We start from the raw sequence: 12,702 nt of genomic DNA, 5'->3' as shown, positions 1-12,702 counted from the left end.
TCATCCACCATACAGTCCAGACTTCGCACACAAACTTGTGACTTCCATCTTTTCCAAAAAATGAAAGAAGGCCTTAATGGATACCAATACACATGCAGCACAGTATAGCTGAGAATACCGTCAAGACATGGTTTCAGAAAAAGAATGTGAAACGTATATATTTATCAATATAGATATATGGCGTAGAAAAATGAATACACAATTACAGAGGAACTTCAGTCATTTTTTCATCTTTCCATCTATTAAATCTTCTGCCCTTGTTGTTTTAACTTTGGATAGTAAAACATCTTTTTTTCTGACAGTAAATACCTTATACAGCCCATTTCCTGTATCTTGACTGGTAAAAAGCCTAGGCTTATGACATCATGCACAGCTCTCAATCTCAGGAGAGTTTGCCAGGAAGGGAGGGGGGGGGGGGGTGAGTCATAAGAGGGCCAATGAAAGCTGCAGAGCTGGAAGTGTGCCTGTGTGTGTAAATCCAGAAAGTAAACAGACACCAGCTTCAGCTGCCCACAGTTAAAATGGTTTCAGCCAGACTCAGGGGAGAGAGATTTCTGCAGCATATTTGGCAAGTTTAGAATCACAGTATATATAAAATAAAATACAAAGTGGTTGGAGGGAAGCTTCAGAATGGCAAAGATGGTTTTATTACAACTTATGTGAGCAGCCTGCAGTTCCTCTTTAAAGAGTATATTCTAGGAATTATTTCTGTGCTAATACTCCTATTCATTTACAGGTAATAAATTAGGAGGCATTTATTTTCATTCAACCTTTGCGCATTCATATCGATCAAAAGATGTTTATGGAGGAGGGGTACTGCTAAACACCTTAAAGGGCAAGTCATATCATTGTGAAAAGGCAGACTAAGCAAAGGCAATCTTCTGTTTGCACCTTTAAAAGAGAGAGTGAGACTCCCTTGTTAAATTAGGTTCAAGGTACAGGATAGACAAGCACACTTCTAATCCACAGTTTAAATACGACTTTTCCTACAGTCTGGGACAGGGTGTCAGAATTAAACCGCAGGCTTTTCTGCTATAGACTTTAATGGGCATTTTGAACAGAGCAGGATATTAGATGCTAGAATACTCAAAATGGGGAATATGTAATTGGCATCATAGACCCGCACTGTAGGTATGTAACAGTGGCGGCTGGTGCTCCATTTTTTTAGGGGGGCGCAAAAAACCCACAACCAACCCCCCCCCCCCCCAACGTCACTTGCTGTGACTGGGCCTATAGACAGAGGGATAGATTTGATAGGACAGACAGATAGACAGATATACATAAGATAGACAGACAGACAGGTAGATATGCAGTTAAAGTGGTTGTATACCCACTTTTTTAACTTTTACCTACAGGAAAGCCTATAATAAGGCTTACCTGTAGGTAAAAAAAATATCTCCTAAACCTGTACGGTTTAGGAGATATTCCCCTCGGTATGCGCCGCTGACTGCAGCGGCGCATGCGCACAAGGGGGTTCTCTCCGTGAAAATCCGGCAGCGCTCGTCCGGCCGGATTTAAATCTCCCGCGCGCATGCGCGGGAGTGACGATATCGCGGCTCCGGCCACTCACAGCGCCGGAGCCGCGATACCCGGAAGAGACGCCGAGGGAGCATGTCGGCTTCCTCGGCGTGGATCGGGCGAGATGTCGGGGCCTCGTTCTAAGGTAAGTATTTCATAATGAGCTAGTATGCGGTGCATACTAGCTCATTATGCCTTTTGCTTTGCAGGTTTTAAAAAAAAAAAAAAATAATAAATTGCGGGTTTACTACCGCTTTAAACAGATAAATAGATATACATACAGATAGATATACATATAGACAGACAGACACACAGACAGACAGACACACAGACAGACAGACACACAGACAGGGTGAGAGGGAGAACACTGACCTGTGGAGGATGACAGTAGGACACAGTGCTGGGAGCCCTGGTTGTATACACAGTATATTAGAAGACATGTCAGATCCACTGCACAACTCCGCTATAGCAGTTCAGACTTTTTCCCACCCTGGCCAGGCCCCACCATGCTTGGTACTGCTGTTGCATGCAAGATAAGTTTTCCCTTGCCTGCAGCCACTCTACCCTTCCAATTACCGGTGCTTAGTGATAAGCTTTTGGCATTTTCCTTGCCCAGCAACAGCTAGCCAGTTCCACCTAAACCGTCCCCCTCCACCCCCTTCTCCATGGGAGCATCAGCACTTACCTTGATGACTGTGTGCTCCTCTCCGGTGTCCTCCGCTCCTCTCCTGCGGTGTGCTCTGCTCCTCTTACTTCCTGTTTCCTCTCTCGGGTGCAATGGGAGAGAGAAGACAGGAAGTGACATCAGTCAGATGTCAATCAAACTGCCCAGCGTAGTAATACATACTACAGCACTGGGCGGAAACTACTCAGCGCTTCAGAAAGCACCCCAAGGCGGGCTAAACGCCCGCAAATTAAGCGCCCCGTCTGCAATCTCATGATTGCATTGACGTGGCGGTTCCCATAGTGCACTGTGTCTGGCGCTCGAACACAGTGCACTTCCTTAAAGAACTTTTTTTTTTTTAAAGGAGCAGTTTTAAACTTTTTTTTTATTTTTTTTATATATATATATTTTTTTGTGACTACACAGAAGGGGGGGGGGGGTGGCGCCCGGGCGCCCCCTATGGACGGGCCGCCACTGGTATGTGGTACACGTTGCCTACAAAGACTTTGCTTGAATTATGAACAATGTTTACTGGTGGAACGTGAAGTAGAATTCCGGTCAAACCCCAAGAACTCTTAAAAATACTCCCCAACACCTCTTTTGACTAATCTGTGCAAAAAATAAAATAAAAAAAATGGATCTGTATACTTACCCATTTTCAACCTGCTTTGGTCTGATCACATGAGCTGGCTCCCCTCTGTCACCCAGCTCCACAGTGGCGGCCGCTCATTAGGGGCACACAGGCGCCACCCCCCCCAATCCAATGCACCCGGCCCCCTAATCTACATGCAGGGTGCTCGACGCATGGATTTCAATTTTTTTTAACCACTTCAGACCCAGGCCAATTCTGACATTTCTCTCCTACATGTAAAATTCCTAATTTTTTTGCTAGAAAATTACATAGAACTCCCAAACATTATATATGTTTTTTTAGCAAAGACCCTAGAGAATACAATGGCGGTCATTGCAACTTTTTATCTCGCACGGTATTTGCGCAGCAATTTTTCCAACGCGTTTTTTTCAGAAAAAAAAAACAGTTTCATGGTTAAAAAAAAAAAAAAACAGTAAAGTTAGCCCAATTTTTTTGCATAATGTGAAAGAGGAGGATACGCCGAGTAAATAGATACCCAACATGTCACGCTTCAAGATTGCACGCGCTCGTGGAATGGCGCCAAACTTTGGTATTTAAAAATCCCCATAGGCGACGCTTGAAATTTTTTTACTGGTTACATGTTTTGGGTTACAGAGGAGGTCTAGGGCTAGAATTATTGTTCTCGCTCTAACGTTCGCGGCGATACCTCACATGTGTGGTTTGAACACCGTTTTCATATGTGGGCGGGACTTACGTATGCGTTCGCTTCTGTGTGCGAGCTCACGGGGACAGGGGCGCTTAAACATTTTTTTTTTTTTTTTTTTTTTTAGTTTTACACTTAAAAAAAAAATTAAAAAAAATTGATGACTTTTATTCCCATTACAAGGAATGTAAACATCCCTTGTAATAGGAATATGGCATGATCGGACCTATTTACAGTGAAATATGGGGTCAATAAGACCCCATATCTCACCTCTAGGCTGGGAAGAATAAAAAAAAAATAAAAAAAAAAAAAAAAAAGATCATGGCATCCTAGCCAGATCGGCACCGTTAATTTGAATACCGAGGCCGGGCATGACGTCATAACATCGCGCCCGGCCTCCGAACGATCATAGAGACTCCGGGGACAATCTAGTCCGCCGGAAATCTCTATGATCACATGCTGGGGCCGGCGGATCCTGTGACTGACTCACCGATGGAAACGGTGAGTCGGTAGAAGCACCGGAGGGTGGCGGGAGGGGGGGGGTGTCCCCTCCCGCCGCCCGTAAGAACGATCAAGCGGCGGAACAGCCGCTATGATCGTTCTTATTGTGTAGGGAATCGCCGGCTGAAAACGGCAATATCTGAATGATGTCTGTGGACTCAGGCATCATTTAGATATAACCAGCGAAACCCCATGACGTCAATAGACGTAGTGCGGCTCCAATTGGCTTAAATTTTTTTTTTAAAAATGTAAAAAAGGTGTGGGCTCAGGGGCACAGAGCATTGCGCCCACTCTGTTGTGTGACATTAGCGAATTAATATTCGCTAATGTCTTCCTGTTTCTCCTCCCAGCCAATCAGGAAGTGGGTCCTGAAACCTCATTGGTCGGAAGTCCTAAGACCCCATGGGACATGGAGGAGACGGAGTTGTCAATGATGTGGTGGGCTCGAGCAATGGGGGGGGGGGGGGCAGGTCTGTCCGATGGAACACCAGTTCTGGCTGCAGGGGAGAGGAGGGAGGGGTGACAACTGATGTTGTCGAGCGCTCTCTCTTCTCTCCCCTGCAGCCACTTCTGCCTGACACAGGGAGATCAAGTAACCAGATTGGAGTGGGCTGCAAATACAGTGGTGTGAAAAAGTGTTTGCCCCCTTCCTCATTTCCTGTTCCTTTGCATGTTTGTCACACTTAAGTGTTTCGGAACATCAAACCAATTTAAACAATAGTCAAGGACAACACAAGTAAACACAAAATGCAATTTGTAAATGAAGGTGTTTATTATTAAAGGTGAAAAAAAATCCAAACCATCATGGCCCTGTGTGAAAAAGTGATTGCCCCCCTTGTTAAAACATACTATAACTGTGGTTGTCCACACCTGAGTTCAATTTCTCTAGCCACACCCAGGCCTGATTATTGCCACACCTGTTCACAATCAAATAGGAGCTGCTTGACACAGTAAGGTCCACCAGAAGATCCTTAAAAGCTACACATCATGCCGAGACCCAAAGAAATTCAGGAACAATTGAGAAAGAAAGTAATTGAGATCTATCAGTCTGGAAAGGGTTATAAAGCCATTTCCAAAGCTTTGGGAATCCAGCGAACCACAGTGAGAGCCATTATCCACAAATGGCGAAGACATGGAACAGTGGTGAACCTTCCCAGGAGTGGCCGGCCGCCCAAAATTGGTTTGATGTTCCGAAACACTTAAGTGTGACAAACATGCAAAGGAACAGGAAATGAGGAAGGGGGCAAACACTTTTTCACACCACTGTAGATACGTATACGTATCTTTTTTTTTTTTTAACGCAGGGTAGACGCCACAAATATTAGGAGGTAGAGGAAGCATTTTTAAGAGTAGTAAGGGTTTGACCAAAATTCTACTTTAACCACTTCAGCCCCAGACGGTTTTACCCACTTCCTGACCAGGCCAGAGAGCTATGCATGATGTCATAAGCCTAGGCTTTTTACCAGACAAGAAACAGGAAATTGGCTGTATAAAAGGTATTTAATGGCAGAAATAAATCAAGGGCAGAACTAAAATGCAAAACTCTGGTGGTTGTAACAAGATGTCTGCATGCCCCATTCCGAGTGCATCCTTACTGTGGAGGAGTGCGGGGTGTAGAAAGATGGTGGGGTCAACTTCCGTTACACGTTCTGACGGGCCACCTAATCTGATGAAACACAGGCAACAAGGTACCATGGGATATGTAGTCTTTAGAAACTGGGAGTACAGCAGAGGAGAATCTGTAAAGCATGCAGGGAATCCAGGAAGTTGTACAAAGAGATGGCCATCAGACAGGCAGCCTCACAACATTAAATTGTTTTTAAGTAAGCTTCTATTGGATTGTTAGTAACTATTGCTATTACAATGCTGATGTTATAGAATGAAAATGTATGCTACGACTATAGAACTCCTTTAAGACTTTATAGCAAACAAAGTAAAACACTTTGTGCATCCCCGGGAAACACAACATCAACTTTAAACTTGTTCTGCCACAGAGTCTTGCTAATGTACTCTCTAAGAAAAGCCTGTGGCTATTATTTACAACACTACAACACACCTTACTAATTATTATGGAACCTGCCTGTGGCTACAGGTGTGCCGACATCTCTTCTTGGCCCATCTGCAATCCTGAGACTGTATCCATGCATTGGAGCTATTTTTGGCTTTAATGTATACACATACACAGGGCAGTATACACAATTGGGAGACGCTTTTATTTCCTCATTTATGTCACAGAATTATGGGCATGGCAACCACAAGGCAAGCCAAATTTCTTACCTCAGTCAGCATTTTGCAACCTAGTACTGTTGGCAGTCCAGAATTACTATACATTACCAGTGAACAGAGCATTCTCTGAGGTAAAATACCGCTCTGATGATTCCCTTCACTCTCTCTGATAACACACAGCCCTCACCGATACTGGCTACCTATAGTAATGTGTAGCTCTTATGGCACCCCCTTTCTCTCTTTGCAACACACAGCCCTCATGATACTCTCCTTCGCTCAAGTAGTGCGTAGTCCTCAAAATACTTGTCCTCTCTCTCTCTCTCTCTTTCTGGCAATGTGTAGTCCTCATGGTAATCTCTCTCTGTTTGTTAGCAAACATCTCCCTCTCTGATCAGGCAGATCGGTGATGGGGCAAACACTCTGGTAATGGGAAGCCCTACTGGTACTCTCTCTCTCTCCAGTAATACACAGCCCTAACTGTACCCCCTCTCACAGGCCTCGTGGTACACACTCTTTGGTAATGTGTATCCCTAGTGGTACTCTACAGCCCTAACTGTACTTTCAGGTAATGCACGGCCCTCATGGTGCACTCTCTCTATCTCTCGTAATACATAACCCTCAAGCTAATCTCTCTTTCTGTCTGGTAAGTCAGTCCTCATGGTACCCTCTGATAAACTTTGGCCCTTTTAGTACGCTCTCATGCTATATTTGGTAAGCCATAGCCCTCATAGTACTCGCGCTGTGGTGAAATGTAGCCCTTATTGCACTCTCTCTCTTGCTTATAATGCCCTACCCTTATGGCACTCTCTCTTGCTCTCCATAGTTAGCCATAGCCCTCATGGTGCATGCTCTTGCTGGTAATGCACAGCCCTCATGGTGCTCTCTCTCTGGTAACACGCTGCCCTCATGGCGCGCTCTCTCTCTCTCTCTGGTAACACGCTGCCCTCATGGCGCGCTCTCTCTCTCTCTCTGGTAACACGCTGCCCTCATGGCGCGCTCTCTCTCTCTCTCTGGTAACACGCTGCCCTCATGGCGCGCTCTCTCTCTCTCTCTGGTAACACGCTGCCCTCATGGCGCGCTCTCTCTCTGGTAACACGCTGCCCTCATGGCGCGCTCTCTCTCTCTGGTAACACGCTGTCAGACCCACGTACCTGACAGGTGAGCCCGAAATAGCAGGGGAAGGTCTCCCTTACGGGTCTGGTTCACGGTCCCTGATAGGATGGACAGGAGGCACGGAAGCGCAGACGGGTATGAGAGCCTGGCGGGTTAGATGCTGAAGGAGGGATCCGACGGTAGGGTTCAGACAGGTAGACAGACTCTCACAGCTGGATGCAGGAGCAGATGCAAGCAGAAGGTGGTGAGCAGGTCCAGCCACAGGCACAGATGACAGCAGGCAGATAGTGCAGAAAAGGGATAAGCAAGTTCGAGTCCGGGTCACAAGCAGGGTTGGCAACAGGCGGGCAGCGTGGTACAAAGGAGCAGGCAGATGCGAGGTCAGAGACAGGCCGAGGTCAAAGGCAGGCAGCAGACAGGAAAATCCAAGGGACGAGACGGGTAAACAGGAGTTCAGGAACACAAGCAAAGTCACAGGTAACAGGGCACAGAAAGCTGCAGATCGGACAGCACCGAGCACACCACGGGGGAACACTTAAGTAGGCCGATTGGCGCCAACGCGCACCGATGCGCACACGCACACGCGTGCGCACGCACAGCCGCGCGCCCAGCAGCGACAGCGCGCACCAGCACACACCGACGCCCCGCAGCACGCCCAGTGACACGTCCGCTACGGGCAACTCTCTGACACACGCTGCCCTCATGGCGCGCTCTCTCTCTCTGGTAACACGCTGCCCTCATGGCACGCTCTCTCTCTCTCTGGTAACACGCTGCCCTCATGGCGCGCTCTCTCTCTCTCTCTCTGGTAACACGCTGCCCTCACGGCGCGCTCTCTCTCTGGTAACACGCTGCCCTCATGGCGCGCTCTCTCTCTGTGGTAACACGCTGCCCTCATGGCGCGCTCTCTCTCTGTGGTAACACGCTGCCCTCATGGCGCGCTCTCTCTCTGTGGTAACACGCTGTCCTCATGGCGCGCTCTCTGTGGTAACACGCTGCCCTCATGGCGCGCTCTCTCTCTGTGGTAACACGCTGCCCTCATGGCGCGCTCTCTCTCTGTGGTAACACGCTGCCCTCATGGCGCGCTCTCCCTCTCTCTGGTAACACGCTGTCCTCGTGGCGTGCTCTCTCTCTCTGGTAACACGCTGTCCTCGTGGCGCGCTCTCTCTCTCGCTGGTAACACGCTGTCCTCGTGGCGCGCTCTCTCTCTCTGTGGTAACACGCTGCCCTCATGGTGCGCTCTCTCTCTGGTAACACGCTGCCCTCATGGCGCGCTCTCTCTCTGTGGTAACACGCTGCCCTCATGGCGCGCTCTCTCTCTGTGGTAACACGCTGCCCTCATGGCGCGCTCTCTCTCTGTGGTAACACGCTCCCCTCATGGCGCGGTCTCTCTGTGGTAACACGCTGCCCTCATGGCGCGGTCTCTCTGTGGTAACACGCTGCCCTCATGGCGCGCTCTCTCTCTGTGGTAACACGCTCTCCTCATGGCGCGGTCTCTCTGTGGTAACACGCTGTCCTCATGGCGCTCTCTCTCTCTGGTAACACGCTGTCCTCATGGCGCGCTCTCTCTCTGGTAACACGCTGTCCTCATGGCGCGCTCTCTGTGGTAACACGCTGCCCTCATGGCGCGCTCTCTCTCTGTGGTAACACGCTGCCCTCATGGCGCGCTCTCTGTGGTAACACGCTGCCCTCATGGCGCGCTCTCTGTGGTAACACGCTGCCCTCATGGCGCGCTCTCTCTCTGGTAACACGCTGCCCTCATGGCGCGCTCTCCCTCTCTCTGGTAACACGCTGTCCTCATGGCGTGCTCTCTCTCTCTGGTAACACGCTGTCCTCGTGGCGCGCTCTCTCTCTCGCTGGTAACACGCTGCCCTCATGGCGCGCTCTCTCTCTGTGGTAACACGCTGCCCTCATGGTGCGCTCTCTCTGTGGTAACACGCTGCCCTCATGGTGCGCTCTTTCTCTGTGGTAACACGCTGCCCTCATGGCGCGCTCTTTCTCTGTGGTAACACGCTCCCCTCATGGCGCGGTCTCTCTGTGGTAACACGCTGCCCTCATGGCGTGCTCTCTCTCTGTGGTAACACGCTCCCCTCATGGCGCGGTCTCTCTCTGTGGTAACACGCTGCCCTCATGGCGCGCTCTCTCTCTGTGGTAACACGCTGTCCTCATGGCGCTCTCTCTCTCTGGTAACACGCTGTCCTCATGGCGCGCTCTCTCTCTGGTAACACGCTGTCCTCATGGCGCGCTCTCTGTGGTAACACGCTGCCCTCATGGCGCGCTCTCTCTCTGTGGTAACACGCTGCCCTCATGGCGCGCTCTCTGTGGTAACACGCTGCCCTCATGGCGCGCTCTCTCTCTGGTAACACGCTGCCCTCATGGCGAGCTCTCCCTCTCTCTGGTAACACGCTGTCCTCATGGCGTGCTCTCTCTCTCTGGTAACACGCTGTCCTCGTGGCGCGCTCTCTCTCTCGCTGGTAACACGATGTCCTCGTGGCGCGCTCTCTCTCTCTGTGGTAACACGCTGCCCTCATGGCGCGCTCTCTCTCTGGTAACACGCTGCCCTCATGGCGCGCTCTCTCTCTGTGGTAACACGCTGCCCTCATGGCGCGCTCTCTCTCTGTGGTAACACGCTGCCCTCATGGCGCGCTCTCTCTCTGTGGTAACACGCTGCCCTCATGGCGCGGTCTCTCTGTGGTAACACGCTGCCCTCATGGCGCGCTCTCTCTCTGGTAACACGCTGCCCTCATGGCGTGCTCTTTCTCTGGTAACACGCTGCCCTCATGGCGCGCTCTCTCTCTCTGGTAACACGCTGTCCTCATGGCGCGCTCTCTCTCTCTCTGGTAAAACGCTTTCCTCGTGGTGCGCTCTCTCTGTGGTAACACGCTGCCCTCATGGTGCGCTCTCTCTGTGGTAACACGCTGCCCTCATGGTGCGCTCTCTCTCTGTGGTAACACACTGCCCTCATGGTGCTCTCTCTCTCTCTCTGGTAACGCACTGCCCTCATGGTGCTCTCTCTCTGGTAATGCACTGCCCTCATGGTGCTCTCTCTCTCTCTCTCTCTGGTAACGCACTGCCCTCATTGTGCTCTCTCTCTCTGGTAATGCACTGCCCTCATGGTACGCTCTGTTTTTGATAATGCACAGACCTCTCAAAATATAAAAATATATGTAAAACATCTTGAAGAGGGATTGTTCTTTGAATTTCACCTTAGGTAGCACAATCACTATAGGAACAGCCATATGCAGAATATAGAATCAGCAAACTGAGATATACTATAGATGCATTTCAATCAATTATTCATAGGTTATCATTCACTAGAGGATTAAACACTTCTGAATAGCAAATGACTAATGTTTCCAGTAGACAGTGCTATATTAAGTGTACCAATATCCCTCTGAGGGAACTAGAAAAGTCTGCACATCTGCGTAGCTGGCTGGTGTGCTACATGAAGGACAAGCATACATCAGACCTTTCGCACCTCTATAGCTAATTGATTAGTAATTACTAAAGATAATCATACACAAGAACTGGACTTTCAACCTACCATGAAGAACTACATTTCACATGCACCTCAGCTGTTCTACAAGTTACATTTCCTCAGTTAGCAAACTGAACAATGGGTTGTTTCTGCTACATAAGCATAGAAAGGTAGACGGCAGACATTTTCCTACCTACCCAGTAGATTAAACTTTGCTTCCAGCACTTGGCATAGTTTTGTTTTTTTATGCATGCAGAAGTGCAGTGACAATATGCAAATAACCCATGCAAGACTCATAGAGCTTGATTTACTAAAGGCAAACAGAGTTGTTTGCTTGTAAGGGAAGTTGCACTTTGCAAAAGAATTGGCCACAGAGCTCAGAGAATGCGGTGAAGTTTTACTTTACAAAGAAAAACATACTATTGAAATTTTTAATCGGACGCTGTGTTCACATCAGACAAAAATTTTGGAGCCTGCACATCCAGTTTTTGTCTTCCTAAAATTCGTAATCGGCTGTCAAAAGCACCGTACTAACGATCAGAAAATCGTCAGATCGTTCATCGAACGAAATTAAACTTCTGATTTTCTGATTGTGTGTACGGACCTTTACAGGCTGAAATATGCTGTGGCTAGACAGTGTATGGAGCGGTACTCACAATTAGATCCATATGCATTCAGAAATATGCTCAGATTGCAGGTGTTCTGTGTTCCAGGCAGTGCATAGGTCCCTAAAATGCAAGTGTCAATGGGTACAGCATTCAGTTCCGTCCAGCAGCAGCGTATTTAAAGAGGAGTTTCCATTAAAAAAAAAAAAAAAAAAATTTAAAAGTCAACAGCTACAAATACTGCAGCTGCTGACTTACCTGTTCCAGGGTCCAGTGATGCGGGGGGGGGGGGGAAATCGAAGCCCCGTTCGCCCCCCCTCCACGGCGCTGGCATTGCAACTGTGGGCACCTGGCTGAGGCTTCACAGCCGGGCACCTACTGCGCCGCACGTAGTGACTGGCCATGCAGTCATCTGGGACCTGTCACGTGTCCCAGATGACTGACAGGAGGGAGGGGGCAGAGCTGAGCCCTTCCTGTGCTGAGGGGAAGTGATGTCAGGAGCTCAGGCACTGAAGGAGGCAGACTATGAGGGACCCCCTAGCAACAGGCATTTAGAGGGGAGTTTAAAAAAAATATTTTTTCCTAATTTTTTTTAGGAATTTTAATGATTTTTTTTTTTTCTGTGCAACAGCACTTTAAGTCTTTGACAGGCTGCAGATGGTGGGGTTTGATGCTGCTCCTGGACATCCCAGGGACACAGAAACACCAGTATTGGACACACATAGACTAACATAGTCTAGGACCTGGGCATAAAGAACTCGCAGTTTACACTTCATTGACGGATGTAGAAATACCAGATATTGGTGCACTTGTGTGACTGTTATTTACATAGAAGAAAAGTCCACCAGGCCATTATCCCTGAATACACAGAGCCCTAAACTCTGGTACCATTTGGTGCAGTGTCCAGCCTCAGCCTTCCATAGACTTTGCTGTGCCAGGGCTAGACACTGCCCATGCCTCTCCTGAGCATTCTAAAACATTGGGAGGGATGCATTGCAGTTGGACGGACCCATGCACAAGGGCTATAAGTATTTAAAAAATGACATCCACTCAGAATAATTTGCTTTGATTATTTGAGTTTGGTGTAGATGATATTTGCCTTTCGCATGATTGGCTAATTGAAGCAAATATTCACAATTTATTTATCAGCCTCTATATTGCTGTGCCAACCCAGCAGCTAAACTCATGCAAAGTAACCGCATGGTTCATGTAGGTACAGAGAAAGTACCCGCGCATGGTAGTTACACTATATGTATGGTAAGCACTATACAAACAGTATTTAGTGGAGCTTTTCTCAAAAAAAAA

The 12,702-nt window shown here is 48.4% G+C and overlaps 1 protein-coding gene across 2 annotated transcripts in view; it reads right to left on the bottom strand.

Annotated features, from left to right (window-relative positions):
* The window catches only part of ESYT1 (extended synaptotagmin 1), a 157,268-nt gene that overhangs the window by 125,863 nt on the left and 18,703 nt on the right, over positions 1–12,702 (bottom strand). Inside the window, exon 1 of one of the 2 annotated variants that reach the window (XM_077483407.1) lies at positions 2,204–2,338. The exons of the other annotated variant lie outside the window; for it this stretch is intronic. Within the exon in view, the coding sequence (XP_077339533.1) occupies positions 2,204–2,323 (120 nt within the window). The 5' untranslated portion in view covers positions 2,324–2,338. Of the gene's footprint in view, positions 1–2,203; positions 2,339–12,702 lie in introns of those variants that run through there. 2 annotated transcript variants of the gene reach the window in all.

Source organism: Lithobates pipiens, unplaced genomic scaffold (assembly GCF_037356315.1).
Source record: "Lithobates pipiens isolate NorthernLeopardFrog02 unplaced genomic scaffold, aLitPip1_a1.2 Scaffold_16, whole genome shotgun sequence".
NCBI lineage: Eukaryota > Metazoa > Chordata > Amphibia > Anura > Ranidae > Lithobates > Lithobates pipiens.
Note: the sequence above shows the minus strand (reverse complement) of the source record. Positions and strands in the feature narration are given on the sequence as shown.